This window comes from Coptis chinensis, chromosome 6 (assembly GCF_015680905.1).
Source record: "Coptis chinensis isolate HL-2020 chromosome 6, ASM1568090v1, whole genome shotgun sequence".
In the NCBI taxonomy this organism is placed as follows: Eukaryota; Viridiplantae; Streptophyta; class Magnoliopsida; order Ranunculales; family Ranunculaceae; genus Coptis; species Coptis chinensis.
In genome coordinates, this window is record NC_141461.1 from 6,175,980 (window position 1) to 6,200,202 (window position 24,223).

The window sequence follows — 24,223 nt, forward strand, 5'->3', positions numbered from 1 at the left end:
TAGCATTGACACTGCCACGATACCACTCCTCTCCAATAAGCAGGCATGTTACGTCCTTTGGTTGCCACTCGTGTTGTGTACTTGTGTCATGTGTGAATCTTTAAGGTAACAATTTTTTTTTTTGTAAACATTTAAGGTAACAACAAACGAAGTCACTATGAAGTATGAACAACCATTCTGTATTGGTAAAGCATTCAAATAACTACAAAACTGTACGAGTACAATTATTCTTGCAAAGAAAATTGCCGAGCTACTGAGTTTCACTTATAGATAAGTTGATGCTGTGGACTGGTGAACTGTCCCTTTCACAGAGAAGACTGCTATATTGTATCCATTTCAAGTCGGTCCAACTTTAGAATTAGAACATTATGAATTTTCATATTTTTTACACAGGTAACATTCATATTAGGAAATAATATAGCAAGTAACAAAGTGGTACGAAAACAAAATAAAACTGATCACTGCTTAACATATGAAATAACAGTTTTATATTCAATATTGTAAATTTACAGCCAAGATACTGCTTCTATCGACTATATTTGAGACATAACACTTCAATTAGTCTCACAATTCTCCAGCACCATAATGACTCATCCTTGCTCTCGTATTTCTTGCACATTTAATTGGAACTTCTATTCCCGACATCAGAATCTCATCTGTCAATCCTATTCCCGACATCAGAATCTCATCTGTCAATCGAGTTCTGATTGTTGAAAAATGATTATCTGGTACATGAAGGATTTACAAACTTTAAATAACTAGTTCAGTGACGTTTCAAAATTTCCGGTGAATTTCTTGCAGTTTCGTTTGTATTTAGCAGCTTGAAGAGGCTTTTGCAGGAAGAATCATCCTTGCATTCTCCATCCCATATTGCAGGCGGATTGGTTGAGCTAACGTAACTTTAAAATACAAGGTAGACGACTATGATGTAAAAGTCCCATCGGTTTCCAGGGGATTCAAAAGACAATGTTCAAATTTTGTTTATAGCTCCGACTTAGATTCAATGTCTTCTGGGGTGTCATCGACTGGGATGTCTTTCTCAGCAGGAGTTGGCATGACGTCATGGTTATTCACCTCCTCACCAGATCTTCTGGTAGTGACTCGTCTCGCCTCTGAATCAAGGTCAGGCCACTCAGATACTATTCTCCTAGCACCCTGAAAATTTAAAAGTGAGGAATATATATGTTCTCTACTTGTAACTTCTCAAAATACATTGTCAAGTTCTAAAGAGTGAACAATAAGTACCTGAAGCTTTGGTTCCTTAGTCATTGGATTATTGCAAAGATCTATGGTTTTAGCCCTTGATTTTGTGGCATTTCCACACCAAGACTCACACCAGAGCCATTCTTGAGGGAGGGAGAATATGGGCACTGTATGCTGGGCATAGTTCGGGAGATCCTGGAAAATTAAATTCAAGTTATATTAAGCGAAAGAAAATTGTAGCCTTGAAAAAGAAGCACGTACCTTTAAAGAGAAGTTTGAAAATTCAACCAACACTAACTGCCAGTCTTATTTTCTTACAATTATTATTTCTTTATCTCAATTTTTCATTTCTATCGAGAGGTCTTAGTTGTAATCGATATTTTAGACAGAGCTTTGTCTTTTGGTGTTGCCTTTGTTAAATTGCCAATTTCTCCATAAGTTCGAATTTATGTGAAAAGTCAATTCTATTAATATATTAAAGGAGGCTCGGGAACACTCATATATGTCAACAACCTTCTGCTTATAAATTGGTCTAGAAGACCCCTTTTCCTCCTATTGGCTTCTTTTCTTTCTCATTTATCCTTGGATACTTATTAAAAATCATCCGACAGGTACCCTAAAACCAGTTGAAGCTAATCCACCTGTAGTAATTCTGATTTATAACATATTCACTTGTTGGACACAAGAAATTGGTTGATGAGGCTGTCAAAATCTCGTTGTTAGTGGCATGGGTGATTCTTCCTTCCCATTTGTATCCTTCACAGTAACTAGATTAAAAATTCATCTTCCGATCTTCTATGGGTTCATATGTGGCATAGATCACCTAGCTCGACCAGAACCATGAAAATTACAGCGTAGAAGTTCAGCAATAACTGTTCACCTACTATAACATCAATAATTAAAGAGACATTCATATCATAGAGTGACATTCCCTCTTATAAAGTCTTTCCAACTTTTTTGTTCACTACTTTTTAAGTAATTATTTGCGTCTTATGGTTGTACTTCAAAATAAATGTTATAAAAACAATGTCTGGGCACCATGAGTAAAAATTCAACATATTCAACTATTGTAACAAAGACTTGCCTGATCAAGATTGGATAGACTATTTGGGTCTTTGCTGAGAGTCTCATAAAAAACTCTAAGATTGTCTCCCTGCCGGTTTGTCGGAACTTAACCAAATCGACCACATACAATGCACTACAAGAAGTAATGAATGGATAAGAACAAAAAATAATTCATGAAAAAATCAAACTATAATGAAACACCTATGATGGAGTCAGTAGTAGATTACCTTATATGATATGGCCTTCCTCGCAGATGCTCCTTCCAAAACCCCTGTTTATTATTAAAATAAGTTAGAAAAAAAAAATTAATCAAAATACGATTAAATTCATAACGACGAAGGAGATATACTTGTCTCCAAAACCGATAGCCGTCCATTTCCTTATTGTTGTCGCAGAAAGGTGTATATGCAAGAGGCCTTCCTTTTATATCCATGTCATATAGTTCTCCCATGTCTGCCCTAACAACCTGATCTGCATCAACAAAGATAACCTGCAGAACACAAAACAGACACACACACACATAATTGAAGTTAGAAGTTAGAGTAGATAGCGGTAGGAAAATATCTGCTTTAAGAGAAAAGGAGAATCAGAAAGTGTAAACCTTTTCCAAGGAGAGTGGAAAAATAACATCAAGAAACAATATTTTATATGCCCAAATGATCCTCTGCTTTTCTTTCTGCTTATGCAACCACGTAGGCCACTTGTATGTGATCAGTTCGTACTCAAATCCATACTCATGTGCCATATGAGGTATGACATCCTGCACAAAATATCGACATCAGAACAAGGCTACTTGTTAGTATACCATAATGGCTCATGAGTATGAATCTACTGATACGATAAATTATCTGCATCAATTTAGATGAAATCAACAAATTTTATGAAGAACAATCACAACCTTAAATTGTGGAGAAAGATAGTTCTTTATGAACCAAAACTTTACTGGTCGGTTTGTATTCTTAAGAACGCTTAAAATCATGATTTTGAGAAATCGTTCATACCTACAGAAAGCAGATATCACTCCAGTCAGACATTTAAGGTGCATAGTTCAAAAAAGAAACCACACAAAAAGAAAAATATGAGGGATACAAACTATACGCCATACCCCAGGCTTGTGTTTTGTGCTTAAATTAGTTAGAATTTGGCCACAAAATAAATAAATGATTGGAAGAAAAACAAGATTATGAAGCAATTGCAGTATCCCAGCATTTTTTTTGCTTCGTGTAACTCAAGTGAGAAAGAGACATTAAAGTTGCGCTCTCACTATCCTCGTCTCTCTCCCTATGCAATAGATGGCCAAGTCAAACATACACAACACCATGAATAACATATGCTCAATAACTTTTTTCATATTAAAGAGCAGAACATGTTTTCTCTGCAAAACGACCAAAAGATTAGTATCAGCAGTACACCCAGCTGTGAATGAGTTTGAGAGAGATTCTAAGGTTTGCAGACCATAATCGCTTTAAGTACATTGATGTCCCATAGATTAGCAGGGTGCAATAAGAAATGGTTCATGGACTGAAAGATTGTGCACTCATTGGTATGCCGGAACCTGATTAACTAGTTTCCAAATAAAAACAGAAGACACTGAAGGCAAAATCACACGGCATTTTTACTTTCATGTAAACCTCCAATACCAATCTCCAACTCCAATAAAAGAAGTGTGGATATTCCAGCTTTTAGAATAATGGGAAATAACTTACAAGTGCCCAGAAGCAATTGAGAAAATATTGATTGTTTTGCCATATCTTCCGTCCTTACGGTTCTCCTGAGAAGAGAATTGTAAGGCTAATCAACATAGAGGCCAATTAACCACCAGTTAACCTCTATACTCAGCATTTTCCAGAATACAATCCAGACAATTTGTTAACATAAAGTGCAATTGAGAATATATTGATTGAAAACCATAGCATACAAACATATTTTCCACGCCTAGCAGGAAATATATGATTATAATATTATATAGAGTAAGAACATACCAACAACTAAAACAAGGATATCAAATATTACAATCAGAATTTCAAATCAAGCATATGGTTCCCAGAAGTACTCTACAGGAGTCCATGATAGCAATAATCCTTTACTATACAAGAATACAAGAACACATAAAACAAATAACAGGGAAAGTGAGGAAACTACTAATTAAATTACAAATCTATGAAGTAGCATTGTAGCAATAACCTGAGTTCTTTAAGACAACCCTAAAAGTCTTTTTTATTTACTTAATATTGAATTACATCCAAAACTACTTTGAAACCGCAAAAGCCCCTTACTTTAGATGGGGTTTTCCTTGCTAGCCAAGGGAACCAATTACAGTACAACCTGTGGCTCCAACTAATAAATAATAAAGTAGTGTGGCTCCCATGCGTGCCCATACACATCCATAGGGCTCGACTCCTACTACACTATGGTGTCCACATCGTCCTGTGTGACTTTAAATGGTGACTAGATCACATTAGATCGCAAAATAAAATTTTGGCCAAATATGATCAAGTTTTGAATGTAATTAAGTTCTTTTAAAAAATTGTAATCAAGTCAATATAGCATAAAAATGACCAACTTGATGTTTTGACAAAATAAGAAACAAATAATTACCACTGAAGCTCCTTTTCTCTTCTTTGAATAATCATTACCACCAATCAAATCAGTTGCCCATTTCAACAAATTAGAGTTCCAACTATTGAGATTTTCCTGTAAATAAGTTACACCAAAGATATTAGAGAAAAACCACAAGTACACGATTAAAATAATATGTGAATACTATCACTCCGCAAACAGAGAGAGAGACTAACTTGATTTTTCTCCTCCAAATCATCATCAGAAGATAACAATTGTTCATGTTCCTTCCCTTTTTTCTTTACTACTTCCAAATGAACCAGTTTCCCCCGCAAATCATTAATAGTGATTCTCTTTGAGAATTGCACAACTTGACTTACGTTTCCATTTTCTTTTAGTACATAGAGATCAGAACTTCTACCTGGTGCTAATTGCAGGTACCAGACACCAGGGGAGACTTTCATTTGCCAGTAGCCCAAATTAGCCATTACAAGAGTATCAACTAAGTGTGGCATGCTCTTAGTTCCAAGAATCAACTGGAGACCTCGAGGAGGATCATGGCCTTTTTCATTACAATGACCTGGTCACAATGGTTTGTTTTATCACTTTTTAGATTCATAACTAAATGACAAGAGTTAAAATTTTATTCAAACCATCTAAAGAGATGATATTTACCAGTCAAAACAAGTGCCTCAAGTTCAAATACAGCTTGAAGTGTTCTTGTGTCACCAAGGTTTTCGAGCAAAATATTATCCAAATCGTGGCTGAAAATTATCAAAAGAACTAAGATTTCAGCATACACATTCTTGACATGAATATGGAACATAATTGTGCAAATTACCACCACTTTTTTATATACGTACACAGCAACAACAGGCTCAATGAGCCATGGCTCAGGAACATCAAGGTTCATGGTGAGTGTCTTGGACAACGGCATATTTGAAAAGAATGCTTTTGGTCCATATACTGAGTAATCAACACAGCTGAAGTCATCCTGGAAATAAACATGACCACCATCAGAGAAATATGCATTCCTTTTTCTCTTTCCAATTTATTTATTTTGTTTTGGAGACAGTAAATGAGCAACATCAAATGTACCCTAAGTAAATTGAAGAGAGAACAATGTCCGATCAAATATCTTACAGAAAGCAAACAACGACATGACAGAAAGTGACCAACCACAAGAACTACCACTGCTGCACATCCCCCACAATTAACAGACTCCCAAAAAAACAGAAAAGACTCAACAGAAATGTCCCTGTTTCTGAGTCTGGACAAATACAATTGTCTTCCATCCAAGGAAATAGTAATATTGCTTTTAATCAGCAGTTATCTCGCAGATTGGAATGAAATTCAGAATAAACAAGTTTGAATCTGAAATTCCCAGCCCATTAGGAAATACATGTGGAAACTGGAATTTCAATACAGTGCCCCATTAGAGGGAAGTTCATCCCTAATCTCTTTATCAGAAAACTAAATTTTCCCATTTATAATAATTTAGCTATCTCCCCTGTTTAAGTATTTAACAGACAGAGAATGGACGGACGGATAAAGAGAGAGATTTTATACAACATTGTACGGAAATTACCACTGTTGGCAGCACAAATCTGTAGTAGCTTTTCAGAGGAAGGTCAACAAGAGAACTCTGCAAGAAAAATCAACTAGAGTTAACCCAAAAATCATAAATGAATAAAAAAAATAGTATATGCTATGACCACTGTTAAAATGCATGTGCAACAATTCATTTTCTTTGATCCACAAGAGCAAATTATACAGTACCAAATATATGTTATTTATATTTATATCCACACGTATAGATTGTAATAGTACCAAATATCTGTTATTATTATAGCTGTACGAAGAACCTAGCAGGTCAAGAGTATTGAAAATACATTTTCAACAGAGAGGCTGCCCTCCTATATCATGAAGATGAAAATGGTTTGGTTCTTCCTCCAAAACTTAAAACAGGTTACCAGTTATTAATATCAAAAGATCAAACATATTATCCTGGAGATCTCACCAAAGGATTAAGCACAATCCTCATGCTTGGTTGAATCCATTTCCAAAGCACACGAAGAAGAGGCGAAAGCTTTTGTCCAGAAGGACTTAATGGATCAATAACAGCATCAATATGAATGCTAGAGTCCTCATTACTCAAAATTACAGCACTGTATAAGAAAAGAAAGACAATGAGACATGGTAATTGGGAAAGAAAACTACATGGTCCAAAGTTAGATGTGCGTTGAAGTGTAAAAAAAAATCAACTACTGACAGAAACAAATTCACAAATTTGTATTGCTACTCCAAAAAACTACAAGTCCACAAAAACGCAGTGAGTCATTCTTCTTGGTAAACAAATCTCCCCTCCACATTCCATAAAAGAAGGAACTCAAAGCGCTTCAAGTGTTCAAGAGCTTTGCCCTGTTTTGTTTTGATTTAAATTTTTGGTCTTTGTTAATTATGGGTGTATTAGGACTATCGGGGGTGCTCCTCTCGCCAGAGGTGAAGTACCCACTGGCTATAACCCTACATAATGATGTAAGCTTAATGAACATATCAAATAATAATAACTTGTATCCACATCCAAAAAGAAGGTCAATAGTCCTACTGCTCCACTGTTTGAGTATTTGATAGGTTCTTTAAAAATAAATTTCTATTTAAACATTTTCAACAAAAAGAAAGAAAGGGAAGGGCAAAAATAAAGATAGAACACACAACAGAGTCACACATCTTCCTAAAAAAACCCGCCAAAAGCAAAAAGCTCAAAATGGCTTTGGTTGATGTATTTCTAGCTACTTTAGTGTCCGTTCTAACTAAGTTCTCTCGTCCTACACTTTTCTAAGACAGATAAGCCTATACATTGTAATGCTTTGTACTTCATTTTAACCATAAGAGACCTGTAAAAAAATGGACACATTAACTAACTCTCTTCAAATTACTTTAGAATGAGCATTTCTACCTGAATTTTGAATTTAGGACTTCAAAATGAGCAGTGTCAGAACCGTTCCCTCACAGCCATTGAAGATGAAACAAACATGACAGTGTCACTAATGAATTTGCTGCACATAGCAACAACAAATATGGTTAAAACTCCCATGGAGGAAATTAGAGTGAGGATCATTACTCACAAAATTCTATATACTCACTTATCTAAGATAGACAGGTATATGGATACTAACAATTCAAACTAAAAGGAAACACTTCAGCTCAACAACCAATTGGAAAATTAGAGTGAAAAAACTTCTAATTATTTGGACTCACTGTATCACGCCATTGACCTGACGTCAAGAGTGATACATATAAGTCACAATAAATCAAAATCGTTAAGAAGTCAAAAGAGATCATGGTTCACAGTGAGAGAGTATCAAAGTTACATTTAAGGGGTTTTCTTGGGTTAGAGCTTCCATATGACGAAAGTTTTCAATTTGAAGGAAAAACCAAAATTTTCGTGATATTCTTTTAAAAATGCAAAAACATGAACAAAAGTTGCAATCATGGTATTTATTGAATATTCAATGAAAGGTAATGTCATCAACGGAAAAACTGCAGAATAAAAAATGTAAAATAAGTAAGCTTTTTGGTACCCACCATAACAAAATCTTCACTAAACTTTATTGAAATTTATTTTAATGGTCTCAAGTTAACTTGCCACAAGTTTCAAGAAACATACAAGGTGGGTAAGTAGAATGCTCTAAGCAAACCTGGTCAAAACGTCAGGGTCAATATCTTTCCAGTCCACTTCGTCAATAATTTTCATAACGTGCTTTATTCTTTGCTCAAACTCCACAGATTCTAGAAGCCCAAGATCTTGACTCAGAAAGATGCTACCTTCAACAGGAACCATTACCTGCCATGAGTAGACGGATGTAAAATTACGTAAAGAACAGAGAGACTCAATATATGTTAATAAGGACATGCATAACTAGAAAATTCAACTTCATAAGGAATCTGATGAACATAAGAACAATATGTGAGCCAAAACAATTAAGTGTACGACTCACCCGTCCGTTAGTTATAACTGCATTAGCACCATAGTCAAGTCCCAGTTGACCGCAAATAAAATGTGACACCTGCATAACATTTGTAGTTAAGCTTATGTCACTTATATAATTTTAAACAGTAAACCACCATCAGGGGTACGTAACGACTATTGCACATCGAACGCAAATGGAAATAATGGGAAAATAAAGGAACAAGTTCCATCAAGACAAAGTAACAAGACTGAAAAAAACAGTGACCAAGTAATACACTTTGAGAAGTTATGTTTCCAAAGTCATTGCATAAATGTACACCTTATTAAAATTGCTCCGTGAATCCACTGAACGGTCAGATAGAGCAGCTTTATAGTCTTCGACGGGTAAGCCACTTGAACCAGCTAGCTCATAAACTTCTTGCAGAAATGATGAAGCACTTTTAGCATTCAAAGAAGACATAGACATATACTCCCTCTCAAAAGTTGAGCACAATTTATCCAAAAAGTCCAACACGTTTTGCCTGTGACTGGATGACATGAACAAATCAGGCCTTTAGACCTCTGAACGTTATATATGTGCCAGTTTAATAGCACGTATCTGAATTCATACGCATGAAACCACAAATTGATGCAGAAGATGAAAACTAGAAGCAGAGGTTAGCTTGTAAAGTTTACAGAGACATTATATACCTAAATGAGGCTGCAGTAAATCCAAAAGCCTTCTCAAAAACAAAATTAGGTGATCCAGCACTATTTTCAATGTTGAATAATACACCTAGACGGGATATTTTGGACCCTCCCATCTGCATCAAAGTGCATGACATGGATAGATAGATAGAGAAAGAGAGGATAATCAAGGCAACAATGAAAAGGGCTGCTTCATGATATTACACTAACCAGAAAACGAATTCCTTCACGGAGCAATTTCATTCCTTTTTTTGATGAGACATTAACAGAAAGTAGGTGAGTCACTGGCTTTAAATCATCTACAGCTGGAATGATTGAGACAAATAACATATGTCAGACGCAATAACTTAACATGATCATTTGACAGGGCCAAGCTGTTTTCTGACTATAGATCAAGTAGACTTACTTCCAGGCGAATGCAAGTAACTGATGTCGTTCAGTACGGATTCACTCCCAAGAACTGATGCAGACAGAGATGCAAACCTCTTTTTGATATTTCCATTCCCGATAATCTGTATCACCGCATATGAAGATTAAAAAGACTTCACATTCAAGCCTTGAAAAGCTAGAAGGTAAGTGAGTATGCCTTAAGAAAGGAGGCAGCTGTGGTGCAGTTTCTAAACAAGGCTTGTGTACAGCATAGAAAGGGTATGTGTCTGAGCATTGAGGTTCAAGCCTCAGGTCCATGCAGTAAGTGTCTTAGTTGGACTCTTCAATGTTATAAGTTTTCAATTTCTTTCACACATTTACCCTTTATATGTTTTATTACCAAGAGTCCATTACATGAATTAGCTCAACTAGAAAAAAAAAAATAGAAACCCATAATCTACTTCTCAGGTCCTCTTTTATTCTACACAGAGACTTTTTTTCCCCTTTTAACAAGTTGAATATATAGATACTAATATATATATATATTAAAGCATAGAGAAGTAACAGTAACATTCAAATTGCCCAGCCAAAGCTACCTAAATTTGGACCCAACTTTTACAAGTAAAATTAATTGTCCCTTGTTTCTCAGTACATCATAGCCAGATCTGTCATTGCTACAAGTTTAAACAATCTAATGCTATTTGGAGTAATGACATATGGCTACGACTCGACCAAATGAGATATCGTTCTCTTATCTAAGTCATGTTACACTGTTTTACTTTGATAAATGAACCAGGATTGACGTAACGTTGATTCATCAGTTCTTCACTTCATAATATCAAGCAGTTTGTGTATTGAAAACAGAAAAACCAATAAAAAGTATAAATAAAACGTTTATACATTACTGAGCTAGTGAGCCCTTGAGTTTTGAAATGTCAAACCAATCAGCAGGTGTGTAAATTACAAAACCATTAGCAAAATGATTTACGATAAACACATATTGTTTCACTTATTCTTCTTTGCCATTTCAACACATATTTTTCTACTTTTTAGAGCTTCTTTTAAAAATTTCTAAGGATCACAACTAAACTTCAAAGGCTAAACTCCTCATCACTCATTGGTTTTTTAACACCACTCACATTCTTAGAAAAAACAAAGGGGGCAAAAATCAAAAGCAAGACTTAGTTTTATAACAAACCACCTACACCTACTTTGTTACCTGGGGATTGTAACGATGAAAACCACTTTCTGAAAGAAATTTTTCCAAAACGTCTGTGCGTGAATTTATATGTCCGTAATAAACTTGCTCTTGGATTCTTGGGAGCTCATCATTCATAGCATTCATTACAGCATCCTGAAAAAGTCAAATTTAAAATTGTTATGTTGCATCTTTTGATCCTCTAAAAAATATGCTGTTACACAAGTTCGATAAACTTTAACAATTAGTGATTAGCAGAACTTGAAGAACTGATTTCTGATAAGTTAAGCAACTACAGTCAATTCAAAGAGTACACAAAATCGAAAAGCAAAGCGCATGTGTGGAATAAATGCATTAGAATTTTATCCACATATTCGACAACAAACATTTATCTATGGCTCTAAATGAGACCCTTCAAACAATACCAATGATGAACACCAGATCCCAACAGAAGGCTGAAAAGTATCATTTTTCTTATTTGAATTTATTTGCTCATATTCATACTGAATTGGTGCCATTTATAGTTTCTAATTTTCTATCAGGGTTACAACTGGAACTCCTCTTTTTCAGCAAGTCTCTAATATCATGTTCTTAGTGGGGTTATTATAACCTTATTAAAAGGATGAGAGTGATAATCAAGATTTTTCTCCTTGAGATCCAACAGGGAGGCTGTTAAACCATCTTTTCCACAGTGGTTACACTATTAAGAGTGAAACAATACTTCTTGTCCCCGTCCAAAGTATCATAGCTATTGCCAGTATCAGATATGGAGCTTTTCTATTCATACACGTCATTTTCATCAACCAGTGATCTGGCTCCCAAAATTCTTCCTGTTGCAACAATTTGGAGAAACTGATGGTACTAAGGAGGAGAAGATTTGTTATAGGGTCAGAGCTGTTTGAGGTGGGTCCAAAGGGTGATAGGAAGTGCATTTCCCTAAGTGCCAAGAGCTTGTATTTGTCCTTTAACCTCTTATTTACCGACCAAAGAATAAAATTCGTATTCAAATGCCTAACATGTGTCTTACCATTGGCATGAGTTGAAGGGGACTCAGTATGGGTTTTTATATCTAGAAGGGAAGATGTTTTGTTTGAGAAAGTGTGGGATCAGCTGTTTTTTTGGCTACTTGTTCAGCTTTTCTCTTCATGTTTTTTGTTAGCTGTATGACATTTCCACCTCTGGCTACTGATTGGTATTCCTGCTCTTTTACGAATTGAAATCTATTAATAGTATGAGGTGGGTCGTTATAGAAGTGGTATCTTAGTCAAGGACGGCTGGTTCTTAAGGTGGTGGGATTGTGATACCGCATAGGGTTTGGGCCTACATTGGACAGGAAGTAGTTCTAGAGCCTACATATATAGTCATGATCTCCTACATACTTGTGTCGAGAGCTTTCAAGGAAAACCCTACAGCCATGGATGGGCTTTGCGACTTGGGTGGCTAAATGAGGACAATACCAGCATTATACTACAAGGTAGAGAAGTTGAATGATGTTTCTAGACAGACCAACATTAGACTAAAAGAAATTTTTAATAACCAATAAATAACCCATAAACTGTTGTCTGGTAAAGCTTGACAATCACATAAGAACAAAAGTTTCATCACAAAAAATGTAGAAAGATATGCAAAGTGTGAAAAGTCACCTCAGTAGGTTCACGAACAAGCCCATTCATCAAAAGGCAACATTTCAACTTAGACAAACCCAGGTTAAAAACAAACAGAGAGCTTGCATCAGCCTTTTCCTTGAATGCAGTCCCCTTTTCCAGTTTCAGTAAGATATCTTGAGGTAGAGATTTCACCTTTGATCTGTGGAAAGTGGAAACATAAGAGCAAGCAAACAAAAAATTGAAGAGCACATATGTCACTAATATTTAGTGAAAGATGATATATTGGAAGCTGTATAGAGCTTTAATAGTAATCCTTCTTTTTTATACATGCCTATATAAGACACTGAACAACGGAAAAACTTTTCTACTTCCTATGAGTAGCGAAAGTTTTATTCAAAAGACGGGAAAAAAATGAAATCCTGGCCATACAAACGTACATAAGAGATTCAACAAATGCTCCTTCTACATGATGCACTTCCAGAGTTTCTTCAAGAGGATCTTCTGATGCACTCCTAAGCCGATTCACCTGCCATATATGTGCAAAAATTACAGCTTAACTGGTAGTCTAAAGCAATGGATACAGCCAAACCAAATGTCCAACACCGCTGACTCCAACCACTAAATATTATACTTATCCTTCCTTGTACAGCCAATTACAATACCTTTTAATTACTTTACACATATAGGTGTCTTGTAATGCCCACAACCAACACCCAAACTCTAGACACTCTGACTAGCCACAGGACTCTATTAGGTCTAATGTGTCTGCTGAAATATTATTAAATATAAGAAAATAGATCAGTTCAAGATGTATATGTGCAAAGGCCAAATTCCTCTCTACAAGAAACGATATGGTAATAAGAAGCTGCCACTTAAATGATATTCTTTTAATTATGAATAGACAAGCAAATTATATACCCCTGAAAAGCTGTAAAACAGTTCATGCCAAGCAAAGTGTGACAGAAAAGCAACAAAATAAACAAAGCCTCCAAACATACGTTGCTCAAAAACTCAAAAGCCGTTTGTGCCCCATGATTCTCTTCAATATAACTGAAAAGTCGTATAATCTGCAAAACAGAGTATAAAGCGACCAAACCTTTTAATCCCTAAAAGAAATTCCAAGTAAGAGACAAACAAACAAAACAAAGAAAATTTATTCAAAAAAAAAAATAGAGGAAAGAAAGAAATTGCATAGACCTACATAAATATTTGAGAAAATCATTGCATGTAGAACTATCGCGGAAGTGACAGGTTACTTGAGGTGAAAATGTAGTACCCTCAACACTGGGTCAGAAAATTTATTCAATATAAACCTACTTTATTGATCTATGCATTTGGACTTTCATTTGGTCCTAATATCCAAAAGAAAGACACTTTGATGCTTTCTTATTCATATGTTTTTTTCTCAGTCTACATGCATTTAAGCCTCCTCCTTATTTCTTTTATTGTTCAGCTACTCTACTTCCTAGTAAAATTGGTTTTTACAATCCCTAACATTTAGAGGAACTAAATTTTCGCAGAATAGAACAAACAAATTACTAAACTGTTTATTTTCATCAGAGTTTGAGAAGCCGTGGCAAATTTAGACTTTGAAATTGGACAGTATTGAAAATTTGAGTTTATGCTCCTTTTCTATATTTCGTTTACTGAGTTTTGTAACCTACGAAGTTATGAAGTTAACATACAAGGAAATCAACGTTAATCACATTTGATCAATTAGGAGAAGCATAATTTTGCATTACTCAATAAAATCAGTACTTAGTTGCATACACCAGCTCAAAATAGAGAGTAAGCCAAATGAAGAATGGAGACAACGCAGGTGCCGACTAGTAAAGTCGGTAAAACCTTTGGGTGATGATACCGGAGGTCTGGGGCTCGAATCCCGCCAGCATCAAAGAGTTACTGATCTCATTTAAAACAGGCTTGCCAATCAAAAAAAAAAGGATGGAGACAACTAAAAATGAACTTGTAGAACTAGAAAGATACCTATTAGATACACCCATATCATTCGAGGTAAAAACACAATGGCTTGAAAAGCAAGAACGTACATATTTAAGGGCAGACTGCGAACTCCAAACAAACCATTATAGGCCTATTATGATCAATAAAAGGATATCCATTGATTGAAGTATAAAAACAGTTTGGATTGGCTGGTCTGTCGCCGTTAACTATAGCAACCGCAAAATTTGCCTCAAAATGGGTCTAACATCAACAGTCTCAACAGTTAACGACTTAACAGTGACTGTTGATGGACAGTTAATGGCTAATGGTTTAAAACGAACAGTTAAGAGTTAATGGTTTAAAAGACAGTTAAGAGTACCAAACCAGCTAATCCCGTTTTGTTCATAAAATAGCAGCCAGAACTCTGTCCTGTATTTTGTACCTTTTCAATCATTTAGCTGAATCAGTAGATAACTTATGAACTAAGCAGCCTAGAGGCATTTTCTAGTTCCCACACAAGGAAGTCGAATTTGGTATAATGCAGATTGCAGAAGCTTAATCTCATTGATATTTTGCAACCATTTCAATCTCATTTACACACCTACTGAACTAAGTGCAAATTCAAACTGTTAACTGACACGCAAGTGCGCATACGCACATACATGTATACTTATTATTATTCCATGAGTACCTTGTGAACGATTATTTCCGTAATATATATATGGGGATGGTTATATGAACTCCACCTTATAGTGACTCCAAACTTACTCCACCCCCAAAAGTAGACTTGCAAAATGAATTATGGGCTGATTTTTGGTGGAGGTATACATCCCATAATGGAGAACACCCCCACAAAAAATTAGCTCAATTGAATATGTTTAACCTTGTCAACATTTGTATCCAAATTTAAGAAATCCAGACCGTTGGATAATTCCATAACATTCTAAACTAATTTTGACAAGGTTGTACATCTTCAAATGCGCTGATTTTTCGTGAGGATGATCTCTATTGTGTGGAAAACATCTCCACCAAAAATTAGCTTCTAATTCATTGTTTTTAGTTGTGGAGAGAGAGAGAGACACCACGCAAACCACAAATATTTTACATGCTCATCTGTATAAGTATGTACTGTACAAGAAGAAAAGGGATCAATTACCAAAGTAGATATGTCATCTTCAATATGAATGCCATCCTCCCCCGCCGAGAATACAGGAACACCACCATTTTCCTCTATTTTCTTTATCAACTTCGATGAATACAGTATTGCCCCAAATCTAATGGGAAAATTGCTTTCATACAACGATATGATTGTGTCAATCGACTGCAATACAAGGTACCAAAATAAGTTCATAAACAATTTGTGTCGGATATTCTGATAAACACAGGAAACTACATATACAGAAAAGCAAATTGGCTTGCCTCTAGTCCACAGATAGAGGCTGGATCAAGTACATAAACTGCATGGAACAAATTTTTGCGGATGTAGCGAACTTGGCCAGGAAAAACTGGCATCAAAAGCTGCAAGAGATAAATAAAAGTGACCACGTCACGTCTTTCCTAGGAGAGAACTGAAATAAAAATAAAGAATCATACAATCCCTCTAAATAGTAACTACAGATATGTCATTGAAGTTAAACCTTCAAAAGAAAAAGTACCTACATCATTTAAGTTGCTCCGCCAACGCTTGTACATGGCATCTTCTTCCAAGTTGTTGAGGTAATGGACATGGGTAGATCGAAAGTCCACACGGAATGTATTGGCCTCAGAAGGTGGTAAGGTAGATAGCAAGTTCCTTATGTTGCTTCGAGGAATCTGAGAAGAAGTCAAGACTCAAGACAAATTAGTCAAGACCATCGAGGCTAACCAAAATGTACATTAGGAGCAAATTTAAATACATAGCATAAGAAAATAGATATTATGACATAACGTACAGCCAAAAGCAGATGGTGAAGCCTTATGGAATAACTACTGGCTCAACCCAGTAGCAAATTATCAAAAGTAAAATTAGAATTGCTACGAGACATGCTGGTTACAATGTTCAATTGGGACTGGGGTTGAGCTCCACCTCCAATCCCAGGATCCTAAGCATGTGCTGCTGGCAAGCCAGACAAATAAGAGCAGCAGGGACATGCTAAGAACTCTAAAGGAACAAAAGTAAGCTCAATCTACTGCTGGTTCATTAAGTTCAAACATTTAAGAGAAATCATCTAACCAAATTATGCCACTAGATGAAAAATGAATATAAATGTGCACTCCATGCCAAAGGTAGTGCAGAGAGCATCAGAAAAAAATTGCACAACTTTAATAAACCACCAAGTCAGGTGAAAAACTTCATCAGAGGTATGATTTGTAACCAAAAGTTGTCAATCTAGATTGATGGATAAAATCTAGAGTTATTCACCTTTAACTTTGAAATTTGATCAGCCAATGATAGCTCCTGATGGACCATGTCAATTAACCTATATACAGATAATCCAATATGCAAACTAGAGGGGTTAAGCACATGAAACCACAGCACACAAACATAGATAAACAAGTCTCTAGCCAAACGATATAATTATCCTTCAGTGACACCAAACAAAACAAATATAGCACCTGCAACCTTAGACAAGATAAGTGAACTTCAAGGAATCCCCTGTTGCTAGAAGAGCAAGGGTAATTTAATTATAAATTCCAGATTAAGATTAAAATCAAAGACTATGACATAAATCTCGGGGAGAAAATTCACATACAAATACACATTAAAATGATAAGTTATATGATCAATGCCTACATGTTTATCTAACAGTCACTGACCAGCTAATACCTCAACATTTTCAGCAAACTCGAAATACTTGAAATACATTCAGCTATTAGTTCGTCTGCATTTCAAGTTTATAATAGCAGTCGAGATTCCACCAAAGCATTCACATGCCTACATACTAATCATGCGTATTTACTCTAACATTGTTCAACAGTTTAGGTCTCGGCTAACTTAGAAAGTGTGAATGCAGATGCAAAGATCCTAAAACAAACAAATTGTTACGACTTGGAAAAATGAATGTACTTTATTTTGCAAATGTTACGTACGTATATCCCAGACAACTACGACAATTGCCACTATTTGCACAGTCGCACCACACAATAAAAAAAACCCAACACCACCACCACCAACAACAACAACACAAGATATTCACCAACATTGGGCCACCATAGTCAATGCAACAGCTTCAATGCCGCCATGCTTTTTACCTAATGCAACAATCATAACCACCTACAGAACCATCACTCCTGATACCACATTATCAACAGTACCATTTCCACTACCATCATCATTCCATCACAACGCTACAAACACCAGTGTTGTGACCAGTGTTGTGGGCCTCTACCACAACATGCATAATTACAACCGCCATATACCACTCAGAGCTGTAACACACAATTGCAAAGGCCGGACCGCAAACATTGCACTATCAAAATCCTTGAGGTATGAGCCTCATTGTAAGACACAAGCCTCACATGAAAGCATATTCTAAATGATAAATACAAAAAGAGTATATATTTTACATATAGCATTTATATACACTGAAGATGGTTCACATATTTAAATAATGATAAAAATTTCAACTCTCACACTCCAAACTTTAACACTGAAAATCACAAGAACCAATTTGAAAGAAACAAAGATTCAGTGTCATCAGATAGGTAGCAAGAAAAAGTGGGAAGATGCATTACAGATAAAGGTCAATTTCTTCAATGTTGAGCAAAGCACCATTCAAAGCCATCAAAGACTTGCCGGGTGGGATCATGCGTTGGTTTGCAATTATTTCATCTTTAATTGAATCATTGAGCTGCCAAAGATCAAGAAGAAGAGGATTACAAAGTCACTATCAGGCATCTACCAAAGAAAGAAGAAAGTAGGGAAACACCCATGTAGAACAGTAGAAGATAAGTCATGTTTCTTTTTTTTTTTTTTTTATCAGCAAGCGAGGTTGTTATAGAGGTCCCCCTACCCCGTTTTCATTAATAATAAAAGAGTGATTGCAACTCATGTTTGCATTCACATGGATGTAGATTTTTCAGCATATGAGTACAACTAGAATATGTCTCCATTTGAGGAAGCCAGCTATAAATTGGTTTTTAAAAGAAATAGAAAATGTTACCTTCATTCTTGACAAGGAAGAAACTACAGTAGGAAAATTTTGATTAATCTCCTGCATCGACTGCAAAGGATCAGACGCATGAATTATCCTTTGTGCAGTTTGATGCCCTAAATCTGTAAAATTGAAAACAACAATAATCAAACAATCAGTATGTGAACAACAACCGAGCTAAAGAGCTCAAAAAGGTGTGGCGCAGTGCTTAAGCCTTTCCCTGATGCGGGATATGAGGAAGGGCAGATACTCAGATGTACACAGCCTTACCCACTTACCACCACATGTGGAGCTTAACAGCTTATTCTTTAAAACAGATTCCAGCTATAGATACTAGCAGGCTTCATATGAATCAAAACTGACAATTGAAGACAACGGGTACCTTTGAGTTCCCAAACATCTAGTGTATCTGATACTGTAGATGACAATAGATAATCCCTGAAAGCCATTATTTCAGCAGTCATCTCAGGTTTGCGTTCCTGCAAATTCAAAGAAGTAACATATATGTCATTTGGACGCCAAAAAGTACTGTTGAGTGGGATCACATACTAGATGAGAAACAAGAAAAGACATATATTGGTCTCAAGCACGATATTCCAAGACCCAGATAAGACTTAGATAAGTGACAATGAGGGTCAAGGACACAGTGCTGAGAAGAAGAAGTAAAGAAGTAGTAGGATCGTACAGCGCGTAGCAAGGGTGTATGACGATGGAGGAATGAGTAATCAGCAGTATTCAGCAGAGTCAGAAATGTAGAAAAACCAAACCAGTCCGACGAATGATACTCGAATTTAGAATAACACAAAGACATTTACTTAAACTTCAGCGGCATGTTATAGTAACGTTAGAAGTGTTAGCAGAGTTTCTCATGGACTTTTGGTTTTCAGATTCATATCAACGAACCGTATCTGGGTCTGCTTAGACATGAACTCTCTGCTATGAGCAGAAGGATGTCTACCTGTGTTGGACAGTAGTCATGGCCTTTTAAGAACTTAAAGCCATGATCAAGAACATATCCAGACCTAAAGGACACTAGTCGTGACAGTGCGTCATATAATTATCTGTATGTAGCATCACTACACTTATACTATGTCAGTTCAACTTATAGTGCTAATTCCAGGTGAATCACTTTTACATCTATACTAAGTTAATATGAACATGACGAAACAGTATATTGATGTCAAGTGTACGGCCTCTAGGGAAAAACAATGGTAATGACTACAGAATGTTACCACAATCATAACACAAGTAAACATAAAAAATAATTAATTAAAAGCCAGACCAAAATTTTGGAGAAGATGAATCCTCTGACTTCCTGGCTAAGGTCTTCTGTATGAGGATCTTCTAGAGTAATACCTGCAACTCAGACATTAAACACTTTAAATTCGCATGTGCACTATAGGAGGGGTGACCAAAATACAATGCACAAAAGCACAGACACAGATAAAATGAGACAGGGGTCTACATATGGCAAATAAGTTTAACAAGATGTGCTCATTAATCATATTAAGATTTTTCCATGTAGATAGCTCCTAATACTTTGACTTCTATGTTTCAGGTGGACATCTTGTACTGCATGCTGATCACAAATGAACACACCCACATTAGACACGAGAAAGAAAAGTGTATCCAAGTTGATTGCAGAAAGCATATGGAGAAAGCAAAATATCTATCTACTTCTGCAGTCTTTTAAGGAATTCAAGGGCCTGGGAGGACCCCATATTCTTAATTCTGTTACTTTTAGTGGTAGAAGCACAAGAACTTCCAGTTAAAAAGATCAATGTTTCTGGAATCTTAGTATAATTGAGTTTAGGAACATAGAGCTAAGCATTTGTCACCTTAAACTTCCAAAACAGCCACCTACCTTGGTGATAAAACCCCAAAGACGAGTGTCATTAGGGTCTGTTCAGTTGCCTAGAGGAAGTGAAATTCGTCAGTGCTAGTCTGAGTAGTCTCAATTCAGCATAATTTTAATATAGTATATATGCTTTTAATGCAAGAGGGTTTAGGTATGAGAGGCTAAGTTCAAAGATATCCTTTGGATGTGGAGTAAAATATATTTCTCCGCATAGTTCAAGCACTCACTTGGAATGAAATATGGAACTTTGAGAAAACGAGTTTACCAAACTTGTTCTGTGTCGAAATTTGCTAAATTTTGGCAAAATATAACTTCTTCGTATAATGCCAAGAAAATAGCAAGAATGCCATTTTTTTCTTTTTCTAAAAGTTCATAACATAATAGCATAAAAGCACCAACTTATCTTCTCAAGCTATTAATAATTTAATGGCACAAATGACTCCTAGAACAAATCACATAGTTGTGTAAATGACATATAATCAAACATAGTAGACAAGACCCAGCGTAAAATCTGTTCAGTCTCCCAAGCTAAAAGCTACTAGAAACATGGTCATTGGCACCGCGTTGTGAGACACTTCTTAAAATATAGTGGTTACGATTTCATCCACAATCCAGCCAAAGTTCTTCGTTTTGGTTCACAGAATTAGCAACAAAACTGACCAGAAGAACATAACATACCTTTTTTTATCGTACTATCATCCATAGCTTTATACTCCATATTTTTCAATGCAAGTTCTACGCCGTAAGCACCCAAGTTCATAGAGTCAGTTGTACCAACAGCACCACAGGGACTTGTAGCTTTTTCACAGCCATGAGGTAAGACAGGTCTGACAACATATCTAACTCTTCCCTATAAGCATTAAAAACTTGAGTCAGTCGGCATGGGAATTTATCCAAGCCACAGACAATAACACCAATAAGAGAAAAGTTGGCATTTTTAACCGATAGATTGGTCATTTAATGAGCAAGAGGAGGGAAATCAAGATGCAGGGATGCAAAGACATCTTTTTTACACCTAACTACTTTCACCTGAACCAAAGCTTTGACCTGTAACTGTAATAAAATCGCTTCAGAGTGATCCATCAAGCTCTAGAACAAACATGACTTGCTTGACCCGTGTATAACAAATTTTCTTGTGTTCTTTATTTGTTGTTAAGAACAATATTTGACTCTTCATCAAGTTCTCGTATACTTTTCTAACAAACCAAAACAAACATATAGTCCATATCTACACCTTTCCTACTGCAGAATCACACTCAATCCAACAACAATACGCACTCCATATCCTGAAGACAATGGTCACAAAAAATCAACAGGGTCTGAAACTCATATCTCTGGGAATTTGAGCTAAAAATGAAAATAATTTAAGCCCTTGAAGGCTTGAACACGACATGACATCTGGATTAGATTTTTCATACAGCAAGGAGTTACAATGGCAGTGACTGACTTTTACTATCAGTAATCGTCGCAATATGGATAACTTACTTTACGACTGGATTATCCAGCACTACTTTTTTGTGGACCCACATTGGGGAAATATAAAAGGGAGTATAGACTAACTCTCTGTATATTATTTTACCAAATGAAAAATAATAAATGGAGAGAAATTGCAACAAACACAGAACAAGTGTTCATCTGAATCAACATACCTTTCTTGCTGCGTCTGACAATAGAATGTGAAATTCTTTGAAGCAGCTTGTACCCAAGGCTCCATAAAGAATCGCAACTGGGCTTCCACCCTTTGAATCAGAATGAACATGATCAAAATCGAAAATTTCAGGCATCCCAGACGAATCTTCAGCTCTGAAAATTGTAAATGAATATAATGCATCCGCATAAGCATAAGAAAATTTTCTCCCCACCACAAGCATGTGCTTACAAAAAGGAAAAAGAATACGACTTACGATTCCGAAGCAGTCTTAAGCCACGACTGCAGGTCTGACACCTGGGAAAAAAGTGAATTACCAGTATCCACCCAACAACATTTTCCAAAACTAGTCTTCATTTCATCTCCTAATGGGAAAGAAGACAGAGACTCCTCTGCTAACTGACGGTAAAGCACCAGTCTAGGAGACGATGTACGTAAAGAGAGAGAAAACTCAAATAACGACGCCAACGGTTGTTCCAAAAGAGAGTGGCCGTATTTGACAATTTTCTGAAAACAATGCTTGGCCGTAAGAGATTCAGAATCAATCTCTTTGTTTAACCATACGTCAATGAACTCCCAGAACAAGTCCTTCCACTCTTTAGATAGTAATTCACTGTCAAACAAGTTAACATTCTCAATCTCCATCTTAAAATTGAATAAAACAAAATGAATGATAAAAATTTACCCGGCTTCTAATAACAGTGAAGTTCCAGGCCAATTAGCACGAAGAGAAACTTGAACATTCTTTGGCTTACGAATCTCTCCAGAAACACAAGTTGCAATCAAGCTCAAAAACACAAAAAATAATAATAATATAAAAAGCTTCCTAGTGAATATATAACCGCGATCCATTGTGTTGAAATTATATTGTTTATGAGATCATTGCTTCTTATTAGGGTTTAGTGTGGTTTAATAAGGAATGGGGGAGATCTGTTTTCATTAGAAGACTGAGAAATAGACAGGAACGTTGAGGGTAGTTTGGGGAATGAGGAGATTTGCTTGGGTTGGGCTTTTTTGGGATAAGATGGGCCTTTAAGTTTTTAGTTGCGTTGAATTTTTGGTGTTTTGGCCCAGTGCCCCTACAACTTTGTTAGGCACTTAGGTAAAGAGTATTATTCGCTTCTCTGACAAACTCTATACACATGCTTTTTTATTTTATCCACAATTAGTTGATACTTACTTCGTTTTATTCTTTTATATATATATATATATAGTACACCTACTGCAACACATGAATCTAGGCCCTTTCACAATATTTCGTGATGCATCTTTTGCTGTGATGAGTGGCCTCCATTGACTACACCACTTTCTCTCCTGCATATAGTAGATTTTCTCTTATGTATATATATAGATCCTACAATGACTACCCTAAGGTCTATAGCTCTTATTCACTTTTTTGTCAATAGCTCTTATTCACCTTTTTGTATGAAGTATTCTCTAACTATAAACTTAGTTGTGAATAGTGATATACTTTTTGCAATTTACATAGCTATATGCATAGTTCGGAATTTTTAGAATTCCGATAAATTCAAAATCCGAAATTTATTAAATTTCGATCTCTATCACATTTGAAATTTCGGATGATTTCAAAATTTTAGATATTTCAACTCTATATTTGAAATTTCATTTTTTTTTTAAACCAAAATTTCAGATGGAATTTCAAATTTTCGTTCGGAATCATGATCTATGGCTATATGTAATACTAGTTGAGTGGGAATGGGTGGTATCGGAATAAACTATATTGCTACAATTTGTAGGGCCACATACTCCACCTGGGAGAAAAGCAATTGTTGGTAGGCGTGAGATCAACAAAAGCACTCACAACATCATATCAGTAAATAATATAGTGTTTTGTTTATCTTGATTGCACACTTAAATGCTTAAATGTATTATGTGAGTAATATTTGAGAAATACTGTCTAGATTCACAGACAACAGAACACAAATCTCTACCACTTATCTCCCATGTACTCTCTTGCCTTT

General features: G+C 35.9%; 1 protein-coding gene across 1 annotated transcript; it reads right to left on the reverse strand.

Annotated features, from left to right (window-relative positions):
* Nucleotides 1-446: 446 nt before the first annotated feature.
* Nucleotides 447-23,194, reverse strand: EBS1 (EMS-MUTAGENIZED BRI1 SUPPRESSOR 1). The gene is given in 39 exon segments (XM_086563900.1): nt 447-1,155; nt 1,246-1,398; nt 2,288-2,358; nt 2,361-2,401; nt 2,496-2,539; nt 2,618-2,758; nt 2,870-3,028; nt 3,167-3,269; nt 3,975-4,039; nt 4,867-4,962; nt 5,064-5,407; nt 5,503-5,591; nt 5,691-5,821; nt 6,416-6,472; nt 6,848-6,995; nt 7,787-7,828; nt 7,830-7,886; nt 8,529-8,674; nt 8,829-8,897; nt 9,120-9,327; nt 9,491-9,603; nt 9,698-9,792; nt 9,894-9,999; nt 11,076-11,210; nt 12,698-12,860; nt 13,099-13,187; nt 13,660-13,728; nt 15,759-15,923; nt 16,022-16,120; nt 16,262-16,414; nt 17,004-17,061; nt 18,317-18,432; nt 18,745-18,857; nt 19,118-19,214; nt 20,018-20,091; nt 21,272-21,443; nt 22,243-22,396; nt 22,498-22,854; nt 22,927-23,194. Coding segments are annotated over 39 exon segments (4,833 nt in total). The 5' UTR covers nt 23,094-23,194; the 3' UTR covers nt 447-981.
* Nucleotides 23,195-24,223: the final 1,029 nt, after the last annotated feature.